This window comes from Cydia pomonella, chromosome 1 (genome assembly GCF_033807575.1).
Source record: "Cydia pomonella isolate Wapato2018A chromosome 1, ilCydPomo1, whole genome shotgun sequence".
NCBI lineage: Eukaryota > Metazoa > Arthropoda > Insecta > Lepidoptera > Tortricidae > Cydia > Cydia pomonella.
This window is the reverse complement of record NC_084703.1, coordinates 29836490-29863815: the sequence shown is the minus strand read 5'-3', so window position 1 is coordinate 29863815 and position 27326 is coordinate 29836490. Positions and strand designations below refer to the sequence as shown.

The window sequence follows — 27326 nt, the reverse complement described above, 5'->3', positions numbered from 1 at the left end:
GCGCAACCGGCGGAACACATCAATCTGAGCACAACGATTCTCTACAATACGACCTTCAGTCGAGAGGTACATAAGGTATCAGTATCTTGCTCACACTCGGTATATTGTGAGCAAAGCAGCACATGAAGTCGACTCGAATCCAGAATAGCAGGGCGGTTGGACAATCACGCGTGTCCTTAGGTCGAGTGGTAGAGAGGTGGCCGGCACGCGGTGAGCGCGCACAGTGCCGGCCGTCGACGCGACTGGGCTGGCTGAGACCGCGTCCACTCCGGCGGAGCTAACGGAACCAGTACTTCAGCACCCGTGGCTATGGCGATCGACATGTTGCCCGTTGCCGTACTTTTACTAGCGCTGCATTTCGTAGCGGCTGAAATTCGTAAGTACATAATAAGGTAGAGCTCATAAATACTATACGAGTATTTCAGTGGTAATATACATACGTGTAGCTATATAAGGCGACTACTTTTACTTACGTATTTGGATTGCAATAGTATCATGATTACTGAAAATGATTGCTAAATATACGTTGATTTAATTTCAAGCAAATTTTCACATGTTTAGGTAGGTTCATTGAATTCCACATAGACACAGAAAAATGCTAGTTTGAGCGAATTGATTATAATTTATATTGTTTGAAAAATAACTTATAAGTTACTGTTCAACACTATGTATGATATTGACTTTTATCTATCTTACATACACAAAAGGCGAAAGTATGACGTTATGTACATGTACGTTTTTGACGACAGCCAAATTCAGATATTCCAATCTGCCTATTGTTAGTTATTTTATATACCTACTGCCTGATAACGATAAATAAGGATAAATGTCTGATGATAAATAAAACTCCGTCCCTGCTCTTTTTTGCAATATAGGCAATCATGAGATCGACCCGTAATATTAATTAATAATTACAGTTTTGAAAGATATATCTTTAACAATCCGTTTAATAAAGAGTAGGTAATTATTGTGGTGGTGTTTGAGAATGCGATTGTCCAGCATCTTAAAATCAGCCTGTATATGGAGATGTAACTACATATATAAGCATGTCTATGGATTAGTCCAATATTTTTAACAGCGATGAATTGTGTATTTAAGCTCTGACTCTGGATTTTAATGCATGAAATAGCTTACAGTACTGGAAATTTAATTCAATTTTTAATTTATTTATGAGAAGTTCTACAGCGTTTACAATGAATAATATACAAAAAACATGAGTACTTATAAGCAAAGTCAATAACAGAACTTCCTGGAAATTACACAAAATAAAATATCATCTGCGGGTAGACTTGTGACTTGGGCTGTACAAGAATTGTAAATATAAATTAAATTGTAGATCTTTAAGATACAAAGAAAAAGAGAATAAGAAAAGAAAAATAGTAACTGAAACCTGGGAAATTTCCTAAAATGTGTAGATAAAGTGACAATTTTGCGAGTATCACTCTAAGAACAAATTAAATCTCCTAATTTCCTATGAAAATATATTGAATTGTATTTATTTCGTAAAAGTGTTATAAGAATATTACATGCAGTACATAAGCGAGCGAGCCTATTATTTGCTTGTAAATAAAAGCTTATGCAGCGGATAGGTTAATATTGTAAACCTAACTTTTGCAGTGCCAAAATTTTCGCAATACGAAGCTCTAGAGCCAGATAGAATTTTGCGGTATGAGTTTATTATTACTTTTTTTTGGTTTATTATAAGTAAAGCGTAACGGGTATTTGATATACATAAGACATAAATCTGTTGTTTTATTTAAGCATTAAAAATTTAATGGGTATTTGGATGAGTACTTAGGAATGTTAATTGACGATTTAACATTTGCATATAAGCCTTACGTTAAATTATTCATATGCCATATTGTCGCTTTCGATTTCAAAATCTAACGGACGTAGGTAGGACCAGAATTTTCTAGGTACTTGAAGTGTCTTGAAGGAAAATCCATATGTTGAGTGGCTAATTTGGCGATATTTATTCACGTCACAGGCGGTCGAAACAACGTAAAATACCTACCGCTCCTGTTAGACATGTGTCCGAGAATATTTGACTAGTTTTCCTGGTTAGTTATGTGGTGGTTGGCCCAGTGTTAATGTTTACATCGAGGTATGTTACGCACCGATGACATAATTCCCTTCGCGTCTCTCCCACCGCCGCACCCTCCACTACTCTCATTCAGCGAAAGTGGGAGTCTTAAATGGTACTCCCGATTGCCTTAACCGTGACACCATTATGAATCTGCTTCAGAAATATACAGGTACTTGAAGATTTCATGAATATCGCCATGAGGGTTATAGCCAGGTATCAGCTAGAAACAAAGCTAGTTTAAGGCGGGGCTAGACCTGATTTATAAAATAAAAAACGTAATCGTTCGAAAAAAAAAAAAACAGTGGTATAAATATAAAAAGACATATAATAGGACACAGAATAATATGTAGGTATTAAGCAATCTTTTTCAAATTTCTAAGGGCCTATCGGATCCGTAGACATCGATTTTCAACATGATACGACCAAAACCAAAAAAATCGAGATAGCGGCCGTGTTTTACAATTTAGTCCTCAGCTAGTGCTCAGTGGCAGCATGGTTCCATTTTTATCGCCAGTCACTATGCCCGTCACTTTCGCACTTACATACTCGTACTTGTTAAAATGTGACAGGCTGACAAATGATGATAAAGAGCCGACCATCTCAGACCTACAGATTCAAATTAAGGGGCTTCTTAAATGTCACCAGTTCTGTGTGTTCACCAGTGATATGACCAAACATCAAGGTGGCGTGGGAATAATATACGATTTTGAATGGTAAATATCGGTTAAGTACGGGTCTTATAATCAGACCAAAAATTTTAAATTTTAAGATGGCAGCGGCTTTTTATAATTTTTACTGAGGTTCAGAGGTCAAAAGGCACTCGGTACTTCAGATACCAATTTTCAACATGATGAGATTCATGAGACCTAAACTGACAGATTTCAAAATAGCGGGCAGCTCTCGACTTTCGACCTACAATGGACTGACATCTACAATGCTCCTTTGCCTATTTTCCGCTTACTCCCCATCGTTCATCTGAGAATGGCTGAAGCAAGACTGACTGTTTCCTTGTGATATTGACCATGGTGCTTAGCCAACATACCAATCATTAACGCTCAGTAGCGTAGCGAAGTCATCACTCTATCACTCTTCCAAATTAGTGCGACAGTGTCAGTTGCATTTCGTTCGCTACGGAGCATAAACGATTGGCCTTTTGGCTACGCACTCAGTACATATATCAACACCTACTACTAAAAAACCATTAATGAATCCTGCACCTGATACTCAATTCCGGATAACATTAGACTCTAGAAGGTGACAAGACCAGGGAGTCTAAATCTTTTCTGTGAAGTTGTAATATTTTTATACTTAGAGACTAATGAGTTAAGATCTTTGTGCTCATTACAATAATATCTTCTCTTACTTAAAAGTTCAACAAATATAAAAATGCATTAATGTCAGTATTTATTTTACATAAAATGGTACATTTATAACAACTTTTTATGGACTTTCGTAATAATTATTTCTGAAAATATTCACTCATTCCAATATTGGTATGTATTTCCAACCTTATATTATTTATGGGAGGAGGTAGGCCTAAATACATAACACACTATAGGATTGAACCCAAAAAACACATCCTCACGGTTCACTTACATGTACCTAACTACGGGCGTTACCCTATCCTATACCAGACTAAAAAATTAACACTTTGTCGGTATCATTGAAATTAATACTGATTGAAACAAATTTCATTTCTCTAGTACGAAGTACGAAATAGAATACGAGTATGTATTATAAAATAATGTAGGTATATACAAACTAAATTTAAGTTACAACAATTATAACTATTTATAAAATAAACTAATATAACTAAATCCAACTAAAAAAATAAAATAACTAAAGTCTACCCAGGGGTTGGAAGGCCAAGGGTAATAATTATAGTTGGAACCCTTGGCCTCTTGGCCGAGTGCCCATCACGCCGGCAGCATTCCCGCGCTGTATCGCAATAGCGAGTCTTTACGCGAGAAAGCCGCCTGCGCGCGGGCCTCCTGTTGCCTCCCTTAATCGCTTCCCGAGCTCCTTGTGGAGCCCACATGCACATTTGCCCCACGACCCAAGTGTCTCGACGCCAAAGGCTACGAACTCGTAGTTGGCGCCGAGACAGCTATATTTGTTGTCCTTATGTCGTTTTCGGGCGTCCGCCGCTGCCCCTTGTCGTTGTCGGCTGGTCGCTGAAATGTAGGACGCCGCCAACGTGTCGGCGCAGGTATCGTCCCACACCAGCGCACGGCGCATCCTCCAAGGGATCAACGACATCCCGTCTGGGCGCTTGCCATCGTCTCGCACGACCTGGGGCTCCAGAGCTGCGGGGACGCCGGCGCTGACGAGAGCCCTTCTAAGGATGTCGTGAGAGCGGAGTGACGAGACAGGCGGCCGGCGCCCGAGGAGCAAGAAATGCCGTGATGACCAAACCGGTCCACTGGGGCCCCACAAGAAACATAGCTGTGGTCTGCGCAGATAGGGATTCCGAGACGGAGACCGACGGCTAAGCGCAGAGTACTTGGATGGATTAAAGTACCCGCTTTGGGCGAGGTATAGGTATGAAGCCAGTGACCCGATTCCAGTTTTGATGCTGCCAAGAGTGTTGCGAGGTCCTTACCTAAAGATGTGGCTATGAGTGAATTTAGAGTGGCAACGAAGGTCATCGTGTCCCAAGCGCTTTGTTTTTCAGGTCTGGAAGGAAAATTTGGACTTGGTCCAGCTAGCCAAGCCTTCGTGGCCCCATCCAAGCACGCAATCTCGCAGTTTGTAGCCGTAGGGGCTTTAAGGATTTTATCTGCGAGATCAGACGTGCTGTGGATGGAGGACAGGAAAGCCGGCAAAGCGACGCCAGAAATATTACGGGTTTCCAAGCCGCCGAAACTTACTGGTCTAAGCTTGTCAAGCTTCAGTCCAGGCCTGCTGGCTAAAATGAACGTTACGAACGGATTCAATTTGTGACTTGAGGATAGAGTCTATTGTTCTGGTCAAATTCCGGAATTTCCAGATGGGGCACCAACACCAACGCAGTGTATACCTAAGTACATTTTGGAACTATCAAACAGAATGAAAGGTCCGAATGAAAATTTATTTCTAGACTAATATCTTGAAACTGATTTTTAGTTTTGATTAGATCCGCCAAGACAGTTTGTGAATCTCCGCCTATTGTCCCATCATCAAGATACCATACGTTTAATTTTGAATTTAGATTATGTATTATCGAATTACTGGCCAAACTAAATATCGCTGGCCCAAGAGGATCACCCTGCTGACAACCTACGGCCGAAAGAATTTGATTGTTTTTGTGAATTAATTTTGAGAGAGAATGGTGGGTAACACTGGAGAAGAAAATTGTAGATTTCTGGGACATGATTTTTTAATTCGTTCAGCAGGGTGTCCCTATTCACAGAATTGGTTACATACTTAACATCCAATTTTAAAAGCACCTCGCACATGTCACTATTCGTATGTGTGTGTGTCGTGTTCGTGTGTTCGTACGGCATGAACTGCTACCTTGCAGCCTCCGCGGGTACCAAAACGGACCTGGACGGGTTCAAAAAGTGTTTGCAATTTAGGACGCGTTAGCCGAACACAGACTTTTGCAGCCAAACGTCTAAGGGTCGAGCCAAAATCAAGTACGAAATGATTTCTGATCTGAGCTAAGATGGAGACACAGTCAGGGCGAAACTATAAGGTTTCTTAGTTGGTAATGAAACCCTAAAAATGGAAAAATTGTTAAGACACACATCTCATGCATGATTCTTGCCATGCCAATGCAATGATTGCAATTTCTTGCAACCGGTTGTTTACCAGAAGAGGTAAACAACCGGTTGCAAGAAATCTTTAGATGTTTATCTGGAAACTTTATAATAAAATTACATATTTATATTATTTACAAATTATGATATGGAAGTGATATGAAAGTCACCAATTGGTGGATTTGGGTGAAAGTATTTTCATTTTCGATATTTTAGAACTAGCTTTGGAGCGTATAATTCTAAATGTTACTTATTGATTGACCTCTGACATAAAAATTGCTCTATGAAGAACCGTTTTTTCTTCGCTTAATCTTGATCTGAAATGGAGTATAGAACTTAAATAAGTTCTTGCCAAAAAAATCATTTTAGGTACAAGCTTTAATCGCTGACTGTACTTTTCTTTGCACAGGCACCTAATACCTACTCATCGATACAATTTCTATTTCTATATTTCTATAAAAATAACCGAAAAAAACTCGCATGATTTGTGCCCTAACGTACATACTAAGAAAGGGCAGTGAGTACTTTGCATCAAAATATGCCTAATGTTTGAAGTAGGTATGAAATAAGCTATTTTTGCTATAGTTGTATTTTACACAAACCTTGCAATCAATTAGGCTTTTTTGTTGTTTTATTATGATCTAAATGTTTTTTTTTGTAACCATACTTATTTGTTTCAGCATCTTACATAAAGATATGTCAACGTAACGACCCCAACGTGGACAAATGTATTATGAACTCAGTAGACGAGTTGCGCCCGAAAATATCCAAGGTAGGTTATTGTGACAATTTGTCTTGGTATGTGACAATACCTTTCACCACAGATGTGCAAGTTGAAGAAATTTTATCAAAACGATGGAAAGTTTTCGGAAATTTCACCCAATGATGAGCCAAGGTGACAATAGCTATCGCTTATTTTACTTATATTAACATTTATATCCATGCCCATAACATCTCTAGCACTAACTAAGAAAGGAGCGGAAGGACAACTAGGCAGACGCAAACGGCGGAGTTATAAAAGTTCCTTGTTTACTACGGAAATTAAATTAACTACGTATCATAAAGAAAAGGGAACCCAAATTTTCTCTGTTAACTAAATTTGTAATTTTTTTAAAGAATACAAGATTCATATTTTTAATATCTTTTTATTCATTTTGTTTAACTCCATAAATATGAGAATATATGACATGTGTATTTAGGTATTTATTTCGTTTTCTTCTCCTAAAACCATAATATCTAAATAATGATAATTTTCATCACACTTGCTAGCAAAGCGTGGTATACTCGTACAACGCAAGTTTAGGTGGAACTAAAGCCCCTATTCCCTAGTAACTTATGGATTTCTTTTTAAATTATGCCACTAAGTCATACGAAGTACCAACCAATAATAATTTATAAGTCAACTATTTATTTAACTTGAAGATGTAAATGAATTTTACTTACTTTAGAATTTATATGTTTATTTTATAGTTTAGGTAATTTGAATGATTGCACAGTTGTGTAAAATATTATTCATCACACTTATTCGATAAAGATCTTATTTCATGCAGGTATACTGAAGGACAAAGGCCTACATTGATCCCGCGCGCGTTATGAATTATGGATTGTGAAAAAAACTACAACTTATGAGTGATTGTTTTTTTTTTCACTAGCCTATTACAGTGCTCCACTGCTGGGCAAAGGCCTCTCTCCAAGTCTTCCACAACCCCCAATTTCCAACAGTCGTTGAGAAAGATATCTAAGTCGACCTGCCATCTCCGTCTGGGCCCTCCGCGTCCGCGCCCTTCTTGTGGCATCCACTTGGTAGTTACACTAGCCCATCTGTCAGGATGCATGTGGCAGACGTGACCGGCCCAGCCCCATTTGAGCCTAGCAGTCTTCTCGCCGACGTCAGCAATGCGGGTTCTGGCGCGCAGCGTGGTGTTCCGGATGCGATCGGCCCTCTTCACACATAAAATGCTGCGCTCAATAACCCGTTGGCAAACCTTCAACTTGGACTTCTGACTCTCTGTGAGTGACCATGTTTAAGCACCGTAGGTTAGGACGAGCAGGATACACATGTCGACGAGCTTTCACTTCAGTGACAATGGAAGGCTACCTTTCATCAGATCTTTCTTCCAGGCGTTTTCGACACGGCGCTCGATTTCTTTGTCTTGTCTGTTGTTGAAAGAGACAAACTGGCCCAAGTAAATATACTCGTCAACATAGTGTATAGTATGCCCGTCAGTGAGTACCTAAATTATCAGCTTTTTTTTAATTATGTCACTAATTCATACGAACCAAGTACCTGGGTTTAATAGTACACTGTGTATTAAAGGCGGTAAACAAGAATTAACACGAGTTCGTAATTTATGTACTACCCGTGGCACACACAATCACAAATTTTTAATCACACTTGTGAGAAAAAAACTAAATTTCAAGCGAAATAATTCTTAAATATAGTGACATTTTAAACATAAAATTTAGTTTTTCCTTCACAAGCGTGATACAAAACATTTTGTGTAACTCTGGGGGTAAAAATATTGCAAACTTGGGTTCTTTCCAGGCTGTGGCTGTCGGGAATTAACCCTCGTCTCGTTTCCAATATTTCACTTATCCCCCTCGTTGCACAATGTACTTTTTTATACAATTTTCATCACACTTGATCGAAAAAGACCTTATTACATGCAGGTGTACTGAAGGACAAAGACCTACATTGTTCCCCCGGGAGTTATGGATAGGGAGTTATACCTGTCTTTAAATTATGTCACATTCATACAAACGAAGTCGCATGAATGAGTTTTACTTTTAAAATACTGACGTTTATAATTTAGTATTTTTGTTTATGTTTAAAATTATTTAATTTGATTAATTTAATATCCGTTTCAAATATTTTTACATAATTTTCAACATTGTATGTAACTCCGGGGGTAAGAATATTGCAAACTCGAGTCTTTCATTCCCTCCAGCCTGCGGCTGTCGGGAATTACTACCCACGTATCCAAAATTTCACTTACCCCCCTCATTGCACAATGTACTATTTCAGTTGTAGCTGTATGCCGAATGGGCCTTTGCTGTCTGTACGTTAAACAATAAACAAAATGTCGCGTACGATATCTGTAATTCTACCGTACCTATTTAACGTTTACATATTTCACACAAAACTTATTTTTTCTATGCAATTGTGTACTTATGTAAAAAAAGGTATGCCCGCCGAGCATCGAGTGTATACTCTCGTTAACTAGTTTGGCCATACTAATATACTACTATATTATCCTGATTATGTTAAAATGTAAGTAATATTTATGGCCCCCTAAATGTATTTTGTAACATTTTTTGATCTTGTTACTCGTTGGGGTTTTGAACACCCTTCAAGCAGCAGGCAGTCCTGCATCTTCTGTTTTACTGGCTTCCGGCGTGTTTCCGCCATTTACGTCACCTGTGCTGCCTCCATCCTTTGAAGTCGCGTTCACGGAAGGTTTAACCTCATCACTGGTTTTATTTTCTTTGGGCTGTTCTTGGTTATCAACTGGTTTGGCTGAGTCTTCTAGTTTTGTGTCTGTAGACGATTTATCAACAGGTTTGTCTTTTGTTTCACTATTTGCACCATTTGCGGTCTTTTCAACTTTTGATGTTTGATCGGCGGCAGGTTTTGTCTCATCATTGATTTTTATTTCTTTCGTCTCATCGTTTATGTCCGCTGGTTTTGTGGATTCTTTTGGCTTTGTGTCTGTAGATGATTTATCACTAGGTTTGTCTTTTTTCTCACCATTGGCATCATCCGTGATCGTCGCATCCTTTGATGCTTCATCGCCGACAGGTTTTGTCTCATCATTTGCCTTTATTTCTTTTGGCTCATCTTTTATGTCAGCTGGTTTGGATGAGTTTTCTGGTTTTATGTCTGTAGATGTTTTGTCCTTTTTTTCACTATTTACACCATCCGCGGTCTTTACATCTATTGATATTTCATCAGCGGCAGGTTTTGTCGCATCATCGGTTATTTTTTCTTTGGGCTTATCTTTATTGTCAGCTGGCTTGGTTGACTCTTCTGGTTTTGTATTTGTAGATGATTTCTCACTAAATTCATCTTTTTTCACACTATTTCCACCATCCGTGGTCTTTGCATCCTTCGATGTTTGATCTGAGGCAGGTTTTGTCTCGTCGTTTGCCTTTGGCTCATCTTTTTTATCGGCTTGTTTGGCTGACTCCACTGGTTTTGTGTTTGTAGACGATTTGTCACTTGGTTCGCCTTTATCTTCAGAAGTTGCATCGTCTGCGTTCTTCCCTTCCTTAGATGTCCCATCCTTGGGAGATTTAGACACATCATCGTTTATTTTCTCTTTGGGCTTATCTTTTTTGTCTACTGGTTTGGTCAACACTTCTGGGTCTTGGTCTGTCGATGATGTGTCACTAGGTTCTTCTTTTTTTCCACTGTTTGCACCATTCGTGGTCTTCGCTTCCTTTGACGACCCATCTTTAAAAGGTTTAGTTTCATCATTGGTTTTATTTTCTTCTGGCTGTTTTGTTTCTTCTAGATTTTTGCCTGTAGATGAACTTTTACCAGATTCTTTTGTTTTCTTTAAAGATGATTTTGGTTCATTATCACACTCGCTTTCTTTATCACTATAGTCACAAGGATCATCATAATTTTCATCATAGTCATAGCGGTCGGATTCTGTCTCATAATCACTGTTAATCGTTGAATCTTTTTTGGGTAAAGGAAACATAGAATTAGGTAGTTCAACGTATATATTAGTTTTGATGGGTCTGCCCTTGTATAGAGGCAATTTAATTCTGTACTCTAAACCAGATCCTGATGTTGATTTTCTTGTTTCAATATTGTCAGAGATTTTACAGTAGGGATAAGGGACCATTGTATGCGGCTGTTGCTGTTGAGAGGGGTACTTCATTTGGTTTCGAATTGCCAATAGGCGTAAGAGTGTCTCCAGAGAAGGCCCTTGTTGCGTACAACTCCGGTTTTCACTATAGTTGCACTGTAAATATAAATTTTTGAGGTTATTACTTAACATTAGGTACCTATGTATCCTATCTTAATTAAAATAAAGCACTTACCAACAATAGGCAGCCGCAGGTTATAAATATGGTTGCTTGTAGCCACAACATTTTGACTAAATACTCATTCGGAAACTACAACATGTACTTATATACACTGTTGTGGTTTGATAGAATAATGTTTGTCATACGTAGGAAGCGATTATTTGGTGATGTGAGGAACCGAACGTTGGTTCGGCACGTAAACCTTTTGTTGACAAGCTCGGCGATAAGGCCACCTCGGCCAGGTGCGGTGTCCGCACTCCGACAGCTTTGTTATTTCTCTCACTCAGCTGATGCAATGCACACGTGTTCCATTTATTGATTAAATGCGTTCACTTATTAAAAGTATGTATCAATGAGCTTCGCTATTATTTTTAATAGATACGATTACTAATGGTTATATTTAAATTTTGCTGTCTTCTCGTGCCAATATATCATTAAATGTATTAACTAGTTAATACGATATGTTCAGGTCAACACAATGTTCCGATATAATATGACATTTAAGCAAATCGATGAGCAGTCAACGCAAAATCACAGTATAAAAAAAACTTAATTTGCATGCCTAGCTTCCAATCTGATCATAAACCCCACAAAAAAAGCTTATGAAACCTCTCATAAAGGTAATAGATAGTTCTCAATTAAATATTTACTTATTTTTTTATATTTAAAAAAGAAAGTAGACGTGGTGTCGTTTAAGTCGTTTTAGGATTTCAAGAACAATGCTAAAGAAAAACACGTGTTGAGAGAAATTGCCCCACCAACAAGAGCACAGGTCTTAGATCAATAACAATATAATCATATTTACTATTATCTACTGTTATGTGTAAATGGTACCTACATATCTCTTCTTAGCTGTTGTTTTTTTTATAGTGGTCGTGGTTATAGTTCGCCCGGTTGGACATAAATAAATAAATAAATATTATAGGGACATTCTTAGCAAAAAGACGTACAAAGCGCTGCTAAGGTACTCTCTTATGCTTATAATGTACATGACACTAATCAATAGCCCCCGCTTGGCCTGTTCTGACAGAATGCTTACGAACAACAGAAACACTACACTGAGCATGGCCCCATATGCTCATAGCCGATTATTTATTATACTCGTAGTGATTGGTAGAATTGCATGGTCTGTGGTTGTAAATAATTGTGGTATTAGAAAAGCTAAAAATAGTAGGTACGAGTATGTTGACACTACGTATCGCCGCTGTAAGTGATGATGATGATATTACAAATATTAAAATAGTAGCTAGTATAGTATCTCAAACGCTAATAACTATAGATTTTCTAGTCAACAGACAAATATTCATATTATTTTCATGCCTTATATTACTATGACTGCATACAGTTTTTATTATATTCATTATTAAGTTCATAATTAGTAATGCCAGTTACTAGTATAAATTGTCTGAGTAATATCGCCAATTGAGACTATTCTAGCAGTAATTGCGATTTTGAACTTTGATTAACATAGAGTACCTAATACCTACGAGTACTTATTATGTGAGGCGGTTGTGATATTTAATTAAAATCTAAAAATATCCGTTAGACTACGGGGAGTTGGGTTTTCCATTAGGGCGAATTATAGAAAAAAAAAACATAAGCAATTAAACTCTTAAATTTACGTCCTTTTTAGGAAAAAAGAAAGACTATCAATCTATTTATTATAGATGTAATAGATATTTGTATTGAATTAGATTTTATCGGTATACAAACCGCGTACCTACTACAGTCATTGTCAATTATGAATAAATAATATACGTTCAATACTAACTTCCTACGCAAACATATAAAGGTGTTTCATTGCAAGAAAGGCTAAATACCATTCGTTTTCCTATTAACACATCCATTATTACAACATCCTATGAATTGCTGGCGGTCTTTTGCATTTAAGTATCATAGAGGCTAAGTTCTTTATTTAATCAAAATCAAGCATTAATGAAATAATGACAAATTCATATTCGTAACGCAGGCTTCGTCAGGACGTTACAACCATAAATCAGCAACAGGCGAGGCGTCGTCATTACACACAAACAATAAAGCTATCCGCAACAGGCTTCGTCATTTTTAATACACAGTCATTTCATTTAAAAAGGACCACCCCGAATCGCATCCGATCCAAAAAATCCCATTACGCTAGCAACGTTTCCTCGTTCCATAGCCAATGAAATCCCCTGCACCAGTTACGACCCGGAGCGTGGATCACAGCCCCTTTCCCTAAGTCGGCAACCAAGTTCTTTTCCCCAAGGTCCCGCAGTCTCCTCTGTAAGAGGCTAAGTAAGTAACATGTTCAATTTATAGAGTAGCTTATACTACCCACCCAATCTAACTACTATGTAAACTGTTTATGTCCGTACTCAGCCCCACGGATTATAGACATTAGCATGGAAAGCTGCGGTTAGCCGTTCTTGAGACGCAAATGTTCTCGAAAACAGCGTACCTAATACCTATACAGCGTTTACTTTAAATATAACCAAATCCCTACGAGGCATAGGTCTCAATGCTGTGAACCGAATTTTTAATGCAGCCTTAACTAACAGAATCTAGACACGCGGTAGCGTGTCCAGCCAAGTTCAAAGAAAAAGGAACTGGCGACGCAACCGTGTGTAATATTACAAGAACCATTTCGAGCTACTTTTGACCCCTTCACAACTGGAAACCTATTTAACCTACACACATGCAATTTGGCACAGTGATTCAAGCCCCTTAGCTTGTCTAAAATACAAAATTTCATAAACGTAGCTCAAACAGTTATTGATAAATTAATGTTCAAAAACCGGTATTTTTGTGACTGACTAACTTACCTATATATCAAAAACCTAACCCACTTCCAGATTACCTAGAAAGAAACTTGAAATTTGGCATCAAGGTAGGCTATTAGGCGTACATACATAGGGGAAACAATCTAAAAACAGAAAATTATTGAAAATTCGGTTTAAAAAAAATCATATATTGCTATAGGTCAAAAACCTAGCCCACTTCCGAATGAGCTAGAAACTTGAAATATGACACTAAGATAGGTTATTAGGTGCACATAAGGGAAAAAATCTGAAACAGAAAATTATTGAAAATACGATTGATAAAAAAATCATGTACATTAATATAGGTCAAAAATATAACCCACTTCCAGATGATCTAGAAACTTGATATTTGGCAAGTTGGCAACAAGGTAGGCTATTAGGTATACATAAGGGAAAAAATCTAAAAACAGAAAATAATTGAAATTTCAATTGAAAAAAAAACATACATCGACTAGTTTATTCCCACTAAAAATATGTGTAATCAGTTTAATAATGCAATGTTGGCAGGTATACAACCATAAATTAAATTAAATTCTACAGACGAAATAGACTGTCCATGGTATTTAAAAACACGAGCAAAGGAAGTACTGAAAAATAACGAGGATGATTCATCATTAACCGCTGGCTTAGAAAATGTTATCACAATAAAAATAGATGTACGTCTAATGTTGCGAAGAAACATAGATGTTAGTAAGGGTCTGGTAAACGGATCCATTGGAAAAATAGAAGAGGTAAATTGGGACGTCAACTGCAACAATAACGCACGTAAAATTACAATCAAATTTAATCATTATTTAATGTACGAATTAGAACGTGACAAGACTAAATTTCAGATATTATGTAATGCATATGTTCATCGGGAACAATTCCCTATTTGTTTAGCATGTGCTATTACTATCCACTAATCACAAGGACTTAGTCTTGACGGCGCTCTTCTGGATATAAGCTCCTCAATATTTAGTAAAGGGCAGGCTTACGTTGCACTCTCTAGATGTAAAACCTTAGACGGAGTACATTTTATGAATCAAAATCCAAGTCAAATCACGGCACAAGAATGAAGCCCTATAGTAGAATACAACCGCCTACGCACCTTATACCGCCCCGAGTTTAACAAATTAAATATAAACCGAAAGCGTGTAAGAAATATCACCTCATATTTCGAAGGTACAAGAAAATATAGAAATTAAGACAAAAAAGAAAACTATACAGCATAAACGTGGAAAATAAAGTAATAAAAAAAATATTATTAACACTAACATAATTTCTGTACAAAAAGTAATGATATCCCATCAAAAACATAAATGTGAAATGAGAGCCAAGTTCAATATAAAATTAAGATACAGTTGTGATGTCAAGTCAGTAAATGCTACGATTTGAATAAAAAGAAGTAATGTAAAGGTAAAATAAAAGTTATTAATTTCATACGAAAACATATAACGCTAAATTTTCAAATGAGCATTGTTTACTCTCCCAAAGCTATAATTCCAAGTAGATTTCACGAACAGTATTTCTATGGGTATAATTTAATTAGATATTTTATAAAGTGATAAAAAATATACTATTGTGCTCTCGGTATGTACCTAATTTTGATAATCCCCAAAAACAGCGTAATATACCGCTATATCGCGTGGCCCACGTGCAGTTTGGCAGCAAAAAGTAAAAAGTTAAAGGTCCCATTTTTAGTTTGTTAAATAACTTGTAAACGGTGTCATTATTAGGAAATTGAATTGATTCGAAAATTCATCATATAAGTAAAATATACAAACAGTTTCCATAAGCATAAAAATTTGAACCTAGTCTAGAGGATAAGTTAACATTGCACCTAGAGACCATAGAGTAACATTGAAATACCATTTATGTTGCATTGCAACCTTCGTAATACGTAGGTACATACTAGTACTTGCAACTAATAAAAGAGAGGTATGGAGATATTTGCTTTAACAGCACGTTGGAAAGTATGTCATTGTCAAGAGCGTTTTGCAATAAGTTAATATGTCAAGATAAATGGAATCTGCAAATATTTGATGAGTTAAAATTACCTTCGATAGATTATAAGAACAAAAAGAATTACACGACTGTTTTCTAGTGTCAGCGCCACCTGTCAATAGGTTTAAGTTAGAACTTTTATTCACTATGTATCATTTTTATCAATAAATTATTAATACATGTTTTGAAATATAATCAATGAATATTACAACAAAAAACAATATTATTTTACTTTCCGTGTCCTAGCGCGGGGTAGTCACGTTTCGAATTATTGAAACCGCACAAATGATTGAGTTAAGACGGGGTGCTAAGGCAGGCAAATAGAAAGGAATAATAGTTATTTGTTATACAAGTGGGCAAAGTTGTTGTTTAACCGCTTGTGCTAATATTGATACCCGAGCATGCGAAGGATTACAAAAATGAACCACGAGCGTAGCGAGTGGTTCAAGAAGTGGAATCTTGAGCGTTGCGAGAGTTTCAAGGCACGAGGGTTGATCAAACTCTGCCTCCGAGTGAAACACAACATTTTTCAGTACACCAACGCGAGGAAAATATGAACTATGAAATACTCATACTCATAATCTTTATTGCATATCACATTGTATCCAAACCTATTACATAGAATTGTATACAACATGAAACCCTGTAGGGTGCAGCTAACAGTTTATTCAAGAGGAGATGGAGTTTTTTGTACAAGATATAATATAGTTATTATTTACTGTATAGGTACTTTATTAATTGCCATTATTGGTCATAAGCTTTTTTCATGAGATGAACTTTTAGTTATTTAAAGAATTCATTGTTGGACTTCGTGTTATTTATTTCGTTACTGATTTTGTTGAATATTGTTATTGCCACAGAGTTAGGACTTTTTGAATGTAGTTTTAGTTTTAAGGGGATAATCTGCACCAGCTTATTTTGAAACCTGCTGGCGTAACGTTGGGGTATATCTGAATGTTTGGTATAAAATTGAGGGTATTTTTTTACAAACTTACATGTTTCCACAATGTAAATTGATGTTAAAGTAAGTATTTTTAGGTCGATAAAGTGCGTTTTACAACTTTCCATAATATTTTTGTTAGCCAGGATTCAAACACATTTTTTTTTGTAATATAAATAGACTTTCCACATCTGTGCTATTCCCCCATAGAATGACACCATAGGTAAGCCAAGCATGGGCGTAGGAATAGTAAGCTGCTAAGGCGGTGTTGAGGACGCACACCAAATAATTCAAACAAAATCAAATTCAAATGAACGTGTTAAAAAATGTATCATTCAAAATTATCATTTAAAATTCAATTCCACCAGCTAACGTACGGAAACAACTCAAAATTTGCATCTGATTACTTTGCCCCACATTTGTGGATGAAATTCAACTTTCCCATTAGTTCATCACTCTCTCTTCATCATCAGACCCTGAGACATGCCTCCTTTCTAAGCCCTCGTTGGGAAAATAAATGAACAAAGGGGTTTCATTATACATCTAAATTAGTTTCACTATACAACTTATACCTACCTATAATGCAATTGAGGAAACATATAAACAAATGAGTATAATTAACGCTTAATTTCTCTTAAACCTTAACAGATTTAATACCTTAACAGTGCGCTAATGTATTAAATCTGAGATGGGTAGTGAGTATTCAACTTACGAGTAAATACTGTATTTACTCAATACACCCTTACTAACTTATACTCGTTTATACCCAAATTGATGGGTATAAACTATTTAGAGTGCTAAAAGGGGCATATAAATTTGAAAATACTTAAAATTTTAAGAAAAATACTCTTAATCCTTTATAAGGCCCCAGTTATACAGATATGCTACGTGAAAGTTAAATACACTACCATGTTTGTAATGCACTGGGAAACACATCTACGGTAAAAATAAACGAAATTATTAAGAAAAACATGTGGTCAATATATGCACTCAGCCTGTTAGTGCACTTGAGTTTTCAGATCAGTTTCCAATACACCTATTCATTGACATTGACATACTTATCCATATAGCATGTAACCTTTTATAATTTTTTTAATCTTAAGTGGCAAATGATACACTTTCCTGACACTACAAACAACGTAACAGGTGATAACAAAAAAATGAGAATGATTTTCAGTAGACTTATAAACAAAACTGTCTACATAAACAAAAAATGCTGTTAGTAAAGTTGTTGCTAGTTCTTTTGAGATTCTTGAATTTCATATTTTTTATTTCTTCAAACATTTGTTTTTGTTAGACTGGAGTCGAAACAAGAACGTGTTGCACATTTTAAAAATTATAACTTTAACATGGGAAAAGGGACACACAGTGGGTCATTTTAGTACAGAAAAGTACCAATTTTTACTATATATATAATTCTTGCATCCATGACTATAAATCGCAAAAGTGGTAGTGGCTGGCCAGCGAAGATAATAACCAAGGCAAGCCTGAATTGACTCCAAAGCACTTTTAATTATATGAATTCCATAACGAACGAAAATGAAATGGGACGGAAAATTATTCCATGGCTATATAGTTTTTGGTGGTGGTTCAGGTATTTACATGTAAATAACTGTCACAAAAAAAATCAGAAACCACCAACGTGTTGCACATCATTATGTGGGTCTTTAAAAATAAATTGAAGTTTTCTATAAACTTTGGGATAAATTAAATACACATGGTCCAGTCGTAAAATGTTTATATGAAATGTTAATACGAAAACTGCAATTTTAAAATTAACTTAAACTTAACTTTTAAAATGTCACAAATGTTCCGCGTTGTTGACAGGATGAATGTTAATAACATGATGAATGTTGTTACTTACCCACTTCCTGTGTCGCTGCTACCCTTTGTGGGTCTCGACCTAGATTAAAGTTTGTCACGTCAATTCTTCTCATTCACTTGTCAAAACACACTTACGACGATTGTGTATTCCCTAGTTTCCTACCGCAATTTTCCCGTCTCATTCCACTTGAGTAAGGCGGCATCCTAATACAACGCAAATACGATTATCACGCGACTAAGCGATGCGATAGGAGAGCTCCTCATTAATAATCTACGCTTTGCAGATGATACTACATTACCTAAAGTCACAAACGAATCATAACTTGCTGTGCTTCTGCAAAGGGTACGAAAAAAGGGCGCGGAATATGTTCTCCTTATTATAGATCCAAGACCAAGCTGATGTTTGTGCAAAGGACAGGCCTGTTAAACTGAATTGGAAAACTATCAAATCTAAATGCTGTACAGGACTTCATTTACCTCGGATCTGATTACCGCGGACGGCGACTGTGACCGGGAGATGATCAGAAGTCAGCTCGCAAAAAGCCGTGGCAAGATGGTTAGAAAAGATCTGGCGTAACAGAGGAAACAACGAAAGTAACCCAAACTAAGCTAATGCACACCGAGATTTAACAACATACTAATTGTATGTTGTTAATGGAAACAGCCAATTATTAAAGCCGCATCCAAAAGGGCCGGTACAGCTATCATTTCAAGCCTGGCGTAATATAAACAAAGACTTTAGGAATATACTATACTATGGCGGGACGAACTTGACGCCTTTGACAGAGACTGGTGGGAGACTTCCGAGGATAGGGACACGTGGAAGAATAAGTGGGAGGCCTTTGCCCAGCAGTGAGACAATATGGGCTCATAAAAAATAATAATAGGAATATAGGTCTTTTTATTTTTTTTAGGTTTGAAAACATTACGTTGGTACTTAAAATTGCCTCATAAAGTTTTAACTTTTCTTATTTTTTAATTTAAAAAAAATAAGGAATATAATTCTGATGTTTTTGATGTTAAGCTTCGAGTACAAGTACTCCGACAAATGATAATTGACGCTAAATAATTGATTATTTTATCAAAAGTGATAACACTACACATATATGCATCGGCGTGAATAGGAATTCGAGAATTCGTCTCATTGTCGAACTCAGTTTAACTTCTTCCGACAAAATCGAGTCTCATCCACGAATTGCCATTTTCCGGCCTCTGTAATAATATAGGTACTATTTTAGGAACATGGCATTGTATTAACAAGGTAACAAAGGTACAGTCAGCATCAAAAGTAGCGGATCAAATAACGCTTCATAAGTATCTACCATTCTGCGACAGCTTAACAAAAAGTGATGCATTTAATATAAAACAACTAAGACTGTAAAAGATATATTTTAGAACGCGAATTTTAGAAAATTATCTACATTTGGAAAAGTTATACGGAATATCAGATACTTTTGGCGCGTTGTTTCATCCGCTACTTTTGATGCTGACTGTACTAGTAATTTTTATTTTTTGGCAATAGTCAACTTTGGTTAAGTTTTATGCTTGAATACCGAATTATAGAAATCAGGACATGACTTTATCTCTTTGTCTCATTGTTCCGGCTAGACCTGAAAAGTTTAATATTCAAGTGTAAATATCCAAGAAGAAAATAATTAGGCCGATCACATTAGACCCAAAAACGCGTTTGGAGGCATTAATTTTCACCATTTTCATTTACTCCTAAATGCATGTAATCGAAGCTTGCGCAATTCCAGGAGGTGTGCAAACATTTTGGGAGACTTGGGAGATACATTTTACCTTGAATTGCCAAACCACTTGATGTAGAAGGCACCCGCCATCAATTACAATGGCACTGCCACTACCTAGTGTACTACCACTAGCAAGGTGTGGTGGATCAGACACTGGTGAAAAAGAGTTTTCGAATTTTAACGTGTTCATACCAAAACTAAAAAAATAAAAATGGCGGCCATTTTTTACAACTTTCTCTACGATTTCATATTAAGTTAATAGGTAACTTTCGGATCCTCATATATCAGTTTTCATAAATTGATTAATCAATATTTCTTGGTAAACGTACCGTTTTCGAGCTACGAGCAAAATAATGAAAAAGAGCAAAAAAAAAATGCACACCTCCTAGGATTATGCAAACAAGGATTACACGCATTAAGGCCCCAGGGAAGGTATTAAAAGGATCTCTAGCTTGCCGGATACGTATTAATTCTTCGAATAAATCTAATTTGATTGGCCTACCTAGGGTGGGAAATATTTATTTCTTACGGTACTATATGCCGCATAACTCATTCAGAATAATGATAGTTTGTAACCGTGCAGGGTATTCCCGAGCTGGACGTGCCGGGCATCGAGCCGCTGAGCCTGGGGCAGATCGCACTGGCGCGCGGCCCGCAGGGCGCCAAGCTGACCGCCGTCGTCAACGACGTCAAGGTGCAGGGGCCTAGCAACTTCATCATACAAACACTTAAGTCAGTCTAACATTATAATATTATTTACTTTTACTACCTGCGACTGTTTTTGCCTAGAACAGTGGTCAGTGATAAAAGACGAGTCGTTAAAAAATGCTAGCGAGTAGGTACCTACCAACTTAGGAAATTATTAGGTGTGTGAAACGCAAGACTATCGTATATGAAACTCTTGTGAATTCAGGGGCGTTGTTATAGTCGCATACCGAGTTCATCGCTGATTGTCATCAGCGTAGGGCTAAGATGGTGGCCCCCAAATCATCTGTCACCATGCCTGTCACATTCTAACAAGTGGGTAAGTGCGAAAGTGACGGATGACCCGACATGCGATAAAAACGCGACCATAAATACCTATGTCAAATGAAATCTAAGGGGTCTGTTTAGATAGGTATACTGCCAGTGATAACCACTGGCTCGAGGACCACCGGTTTAGAAGCACTGGCCTAGACTTAGTTTCTCCATATTCATATCCTATTTCCGTTAAAATTTCCTTCCTCTTTTCAAACGCTTAAGGGGTCATTTTAGTGATAAAACCTATCTTATGACCTTTCCCGGGAATCGAACATACCTTGGTTCAGCGGTTTAAAAGGAGGGGACGGCCGCTTCTCCATACAAATTTAGTCCTCATTTTCCTGTCTGGATATATACATTATGGAAAATAATTATTAATATCCAGAGAGGAAAATGAGGACTACGTTTGTATGATACGACGATTTCGCGTGGGTCCTCTACTTTCATCTTACGCGTGAAGAGACAACAGACTAACAGAGTTATCCACTTCTGCGAGTTCTGCATTTGTAATATTAATAGGGATAGGTAGGAAGATTAATAAGGTGGCACATACCTAAATTAAATTAATCTCTTCTAATATTCATCAGATTATGAGCATAAATTTTACTATCATAAGATAAGATATCACCGTCCGTGTACACTACAACAATGCCTTCAGGATGATGATGGGGCTGCCTCGCTACTGCAGCGCAACGGGGATGCTTGCTGAAGCTAGGGTAAACTGTTTCTACACCACAAAGCGGAAGCGGTGCATATCCCTATCGTGTAGGGTGCGGGACAGCTCTAACATCATCCTGATGGCATTTGCGGCAAGGTTTGACTCTCAGTACATAAACCATTGCCATATGATACTTGTACTGACAGGCAAGCCAATATACTGTATGTAGAAATAGTATGTTATGTCCTGTGTTTATTAACCTTAGTTGTAGGAAGAGTAATTAATTATTTGTTTCATATTGCTACTAACACATATAATGTATTAATGTAAAATTGTAAACAAGCGGTGGTGGCCGAGTGGATATGACGTCCGACTTTCAATCCGGAGGTCGTGGGTTCAAATCCTGGGTCGTACCAATGAGTTTTTCGGAACTTATGTACGAAATATCATTTGATATTTACCACTAGCTTTTCGGTGAAGGAAAACATCGTGAGGAAACCTGCATACATCTGCGAAGAAATTCAAAGGTGTATGTGAAGTCCCCAATCCGCATTGGGCTAGCGTGGGGACTATAGCCCGAGCCCTCTCGCGCGTGAGAGGAGGCCTGTGCCCAGCAGTGGGACGTATATAGGCTGAATTATTTATTATTATTATTAATGTAAAATTTTAAATGTCTATGAATGTTATGATTTAAATGTATAATTATGGACCTGGTCTGAATTGATAATAATACTTACCAAGTGGCAGCATAGGGTGAGTTTCACAATAAACTCTGGGACAGTGTCCAGTCGCTGGCTTGGAATTTTTCGAACATCTGACCAATACCTCTGTTGACAACATGTGATACATATTATCTGCTTAGTTCTCACAAAAATATAGGAAATTCATTGAAACAAAAAATAAGAGAATTAAATAGAATTCAAATTTGTAAAGTTCGATATACCTAATTCACTTAATAGATAGTAAACATCGACACGAGTACACCACGGACCAACAGCAATCAAAAATGGTTACGGATATTGATTACGGTGTTGACTGTCTTGAAACTCGTGTGGTGTGTATAAGTGTGGTTACTAACTATAGTAGTTCGCTCCGAACTGATAACTCGCGGTTCGCCAAAATGATAGTACTCAACTACTCGTTTACACAATTTCATTCAAATAAAAACAAAAGTTAAGTTATTGTCCATCAAACTATTCTCTGATAGTTTAGCTTGTAAACATCGAATTGCGGGACGTGCCCCTAGCCAGCCGTGTGTTCCAAGTTGAATGTAAGAACTTCACTTCTCTTCGCTCGCTCGTTCGACTAGCGTATTGGAAAATATGTAGTGTAATCATAAGTTGGTAGACGTACCTAAAAAAAAATTGTAACTTGAAACACTTTAGCTGACTTTTAAAATAGCGGGATACTCAAGTTTATTCTATATCCAACATTTGTCGGTCAGGTAGTCAATATGAACAGGTAGTTCTGTAGTCTGTAGCCCTACGCGACTAAAATAGGTTATTATAAGTAGATTAATCATTGCTTCATAGTCACTGATTTGTATTCTAGCAACAAGACCTCCTCTTACAAGTACTTATTATGCATACCTACATATGTACATACAATATGTACATATGTAGGTATATATAATCAAGGTCTGGTTTTAGGTTTACCTGCTTGTGACCTCCGGCCTGGGTGTGCAAGCTAGCCTGTCAACCTCGTCCTGCATTATGCACTAAGAAAACATGAAATGTATTAGTTATACTAGTTATAGTATAAATTTCATAAGTAAACTAAACCTAACGGCGACTCTTTTTTCCGTTGGAGTAGGAAAATCGAATTATTACAGTACGCATTTAGTTTTCTTTTTGTATGGTTTTGATGTGGCTAGTTTTGTTAAACTGATTTGAATTATTTAATATTCCGTAAGTATATTAACACTAGGCATTTGTAACTTATATAACTATAAAAAACACAATGATTAATTACATAAAAAGGCATAAAGTAACCCATCTTATCCGATACAATTTATCGCTCCGAGCGTAACCGAAATAGTTCGAGGATAAAATGGGCATTTATTCAATATTTATTTATATATATACTAACCCCCTTATTCATAAACATAGCAAGCCGCTAATAATCGTTTGTCCCTTTCCATCATACCAATACGTCGAAAAGGGACAAACGTTTAAGGCTTATCCGTCGCACGGCCGCAAGGCGAGGACAGCGCGCCGGTTACCAGCGGCAGCAGTGGCAGTTTTTTGGCAGATTTTCAACTTTATTGCTAAGCCAATAAGGGTCGTATCAGATTATTTTACTTTATGCACTAAAACATAAAAAGCAACTTTATGCCGCTTACAGGCGACTTAAGCAACAACTTTACGAGCAAGTGACAAATTTGTTATAGTCTATACTCGATTTAAATAAAACGTTCAAATAAGATTAAGTAAGTACCGTAAAATGTGCCTACTTTGTTTTATAAAAGGTAATTGTGCTCCAACAGTTTCAAATTTAATTTCCGATTTTTGAGCAAATGTTGAAACAAATAAGGCACATTAATTTTTGTGGTACCTACTTACATAGATTGTATAAATTATTGTTATTTGATTTCCGTTAATTAAATTAATTCCAAGGGTGCATTTTTGAGCTTCAATTAAGTAACTTTCTGAAAGACACCGGTATTCTAATTAACTCCATTTCGGAGATGTAATCAATAATTTATTTTTAACTGATAATGCTTCTAAGAGCGTGTCGCATAGAAGCGCCATACTTGAATGGATGGACTTTGTTATTTTTACATGCTATAGTATTGTGTTTTATATGTGTATAAGTATGTATTAATCTATATACGTATGTATATCGCCGGAACATCGCCTAGTACCCATAGTATAAGATTTGCTTAGTTTGAGGCTAGGTGATCTGTGTAAGATGGTCCCCAAATATTTATTTTTTTATTGTGTGGCGTTCCAGGTCTGATTTAAATAAGAACCGGTTCGACTTCAAGCTGCTGCTGCCACGGCTGGACTTCCACGGGAAGTACAAGATGGACATTCAGGTTCTGCTGCTGCGGCTGCAGGGCCGCGGCAATATCACGGGCACCTTCAGTAAGTAAACTCATTTATTTGAAGCTTTTATTTAGGGTGGTTTTGTTATGTCTAAGGCAACCCGAAAAAGCGATATAAACATGTTTCATTTCGGCGACATTGTCAACGTTTTCCATAGAACAGCTGATTTTCGCTGAACAGCGAATTTGGGGTTGGCCCCAACGTGCCCATTAGCCTCCGCCCGCGAATAGTGGAGCTAGAAAACTACAGTCCTGGGCCGTTTTGTGGCATTGCCAAAAGCCTAACGCGGCTCACCGTAAAGACCTACAGTCAGTATAAAACCATTCAGCTTGGAGAGAAACGACAAGCTTGAACCATTCCAAAGCGCTCATCAAGGCCTTCAACAAAAAGGCGTCCTCGAACGCCTTAGCATGATAGCTAATAAACATGATAGATAATAAACTAGATTGTCCTCTGTTGTGGGAAATGGGTCACCGGACAAAATCGTTATTGTTTATACATTATTCAATATTCTATTACGTTATAAGGTTGTTACTAACATAAAGGATAAGCTATAAGTAACTAACATTTATGGACCATATATGTTGTCTTAAATAAAGAAATTTTAATTTAATTTAGCACTGTCTAGGAACCAACTGCACAACTTGGTAAGGGTGCTTAATGGGCATCGCGGCCTAAATAATAAGCACATGCACACTATGGGAAAACGTGACATGGGGCGGTGCAGACTCTGTATGGAGGCAGAGGAGACGCCCTTATACATCCTCGCAGAGTGCCCTTGCCTTGTAATGCGCACTCGTGACTCAACCCTAGGTAGACACATATTACACCCGGAGGAGTTAAGGTCTCTCGAGATCAAAAAGATCCTGCAGCTATTTGAAGTTCGATGGATCGAGAGTAGCAGTAGGTGGCGATTACAATAGATCAGGGATGGTCGCAGTGATGGTGCCCTATTGATTTTTCGACAAACAATACGCCGATTTTCGATTCGCCGACAACGATTCGCAGACGGGTTCTTTAGCCGAGTAACGATTGGCAGAATGTCATTACGCATAATAGTCGTTTGCACGAGTAGTCAATACGCAGAACATTGATACGCATATATATACGTTTCGTAGAATAATCATTTAGTAAGTCTCACAATTACCCGAGAAACTATTGGTCGAAACACAATAGGTCGAATAATCATTTGGAATTAATATTGATTAACAAAACTTCGCTCTTATTTATGGCTAGACTAGGAAATTACTAACCTACACGACAACTTTTAGTTTGAGTCTTATAAACATGGTTTTGATATATTTAATTATATACTTATTTTCATTAACTCAAATGACCATAAAATTGTATGCCTCGAAAGGAGCAATTCTTGTAGAGTCTGTGCGGAATATACATATCAGAATTTGTAACAAATAAGAAATTTAAGCGAAGCGGACACTTTTTAATTGTAAACCACTTGTATTGTTAGTGTAATACACGTTTGTTCGGTTTCCTTGCAGAAGACTATGCGTGCAACGTGACGATGCGCGGGCACAAGGAGACGCGCGGCGCCGACGAGTATCTGAAGTTCGACCCGTTCAAGGTGAAGCTGCGCGTCGGCGAGTCCTCAATCTACCTCACCAATCTGTTCGACGGCGATCCCGTGCTGGGGCCGGCCACCAACCGCGTCATCAACGACAACTCGCAGCTGTTCCTTGAGGAGATCCGACCCGTGCTCGAGCGCTCCCTCGCGGACCTCTTCACCGAGATGGCCAACAAGATAACTTCCAAATTTACCTACAAAGAGCTGTTCCCATAGCGTCGGTGCCCACTCTCTAACCGGAGGGCTTCTAGCTAAGTAGTTGCAATATGAAAGATGTGATGTACATTATATTTAACGTAGTTAAATAAATAAGTGTAGTAAGTCGGAATTAAAGTGAAGAAAGTTAGTTATATATAAAATTAGATGAATTAGATGTTTTTTTTTTGAGTAATTGAGAATATAATAGTTTTTGTATTGAAATAAATAAATAATTTCATGTAATAAATAATAATAAATAAATTAGATGAATAAAATGTATACAGGTCCTTTATATTTAACTTAACTCGGTCTGAATAGTCAAATATGCTATTTCTATAGAATCCATTACTTTTCACTAATAACGAAGTTTACGTTGAAGCTTATTATTTACCTAAACTTACCTATTTATTGAGTTAGTTTTTTTGGTGGTTTGTAGGTTAATTGTTTATGTTTACGGTAGATGCAAATCATTTGTCGTCAAGCTCACCATACTTATTAACCTATCGAATGAGCCAATGCTTTTATGGATACTGGAAAGCGATATGTAAACATACTACATACCTATACGAGGCCTGGACGTTAGTGAGATGACGATATGAGTTGTGCTGGTGTCCGACTTTATTACCTGCATGTAAATGAGTTTCACATGATTATCCACC

The 27326-nt window shown here is 37.2% G+C and overlaps 2 protein-coding genes across 2 annotated transcripts; one reads left to right on the top strand and one right to left on the bottom strand.

Moving 5' to 3' along the window:
* The first annotated feature begins 13 nt into the window (after positions 1 to 13).
* Positions 14 to 26959, top strand: LOC133528130 (protein takeout-like). Its single transcript, XM_061865370.1, has 5 exons — positions 14 to 376; positions 6507 to 6598; positions 20746 to 20894; positions 24793 to 24926; positions 26387 to 26959. Exons 1-5 carry the CDS (start codon positions 310 to 312, stop codon positions 26683 to 26685), a joined length of 741 nt encoding a protein of 246 aa, XP_061721354.1. The 5' UTR covers positions 14 to 309; the 3' UTR covers positions 26686 to 26959.
* Positions 7450 to 11019, bottom strand: LOC133527944 (enolase-phosphatase E1-like). Its single transcript, XM_061865152.1, has 2 exons — positions 10879 to 11019; positions 7450 to 10799 (listed from the first exon to the last, which is right to left on the bottom strand). Exons 1-2 carry the CDS (start codon positions 10927 to 10929, stop codon positions 9177 to 9179), a joined length of 1674 nt encoding a protein of 557 aa, XP_061721136.1. The 5' UTR covers positions 10930 to 11019; the 3' UTR covers positions 7450 to 9176.
* Positions 26960 to 27326: the final 367 nt, after the last annotated feature.

Coding starts and splice junctions, on each gene's coding strand:
- LOC133528130 (XM_061865370.1), top strand. CDS start 310: ATGGCGATCGACATGTTGCCCGTTGCCGTACTTTTACTAGCGCTGCAT. Junction 377..6,506: donor TTTCGTAGCGGCTGAAATTC/GTAAGTACATAA, acceptor TATTTGTTTCAG/CATCTTACATAAAGATATGT. Junction 6,599..20,745: donor TGCGCCCGAAAATATCCAAG/GTAGGTTATTGT, acceptor GTAACCGTGCAG/GGTATTCCCGAGCTGGACGT.
- LOC133527944 (XM_061865152.1), bottom strand. CDS start 10,929: ATGTTGTGGCTACAAGCAACCATATTTATAACCTGCGGCTGCCTATTG. Junction 10,800..10,878: donor CCTGCGGCTGCCTATTGTTG/GTAAGTGCTTTA, acceptor TTATATTTACAG/TGCAACTATAGTGAAAACCG.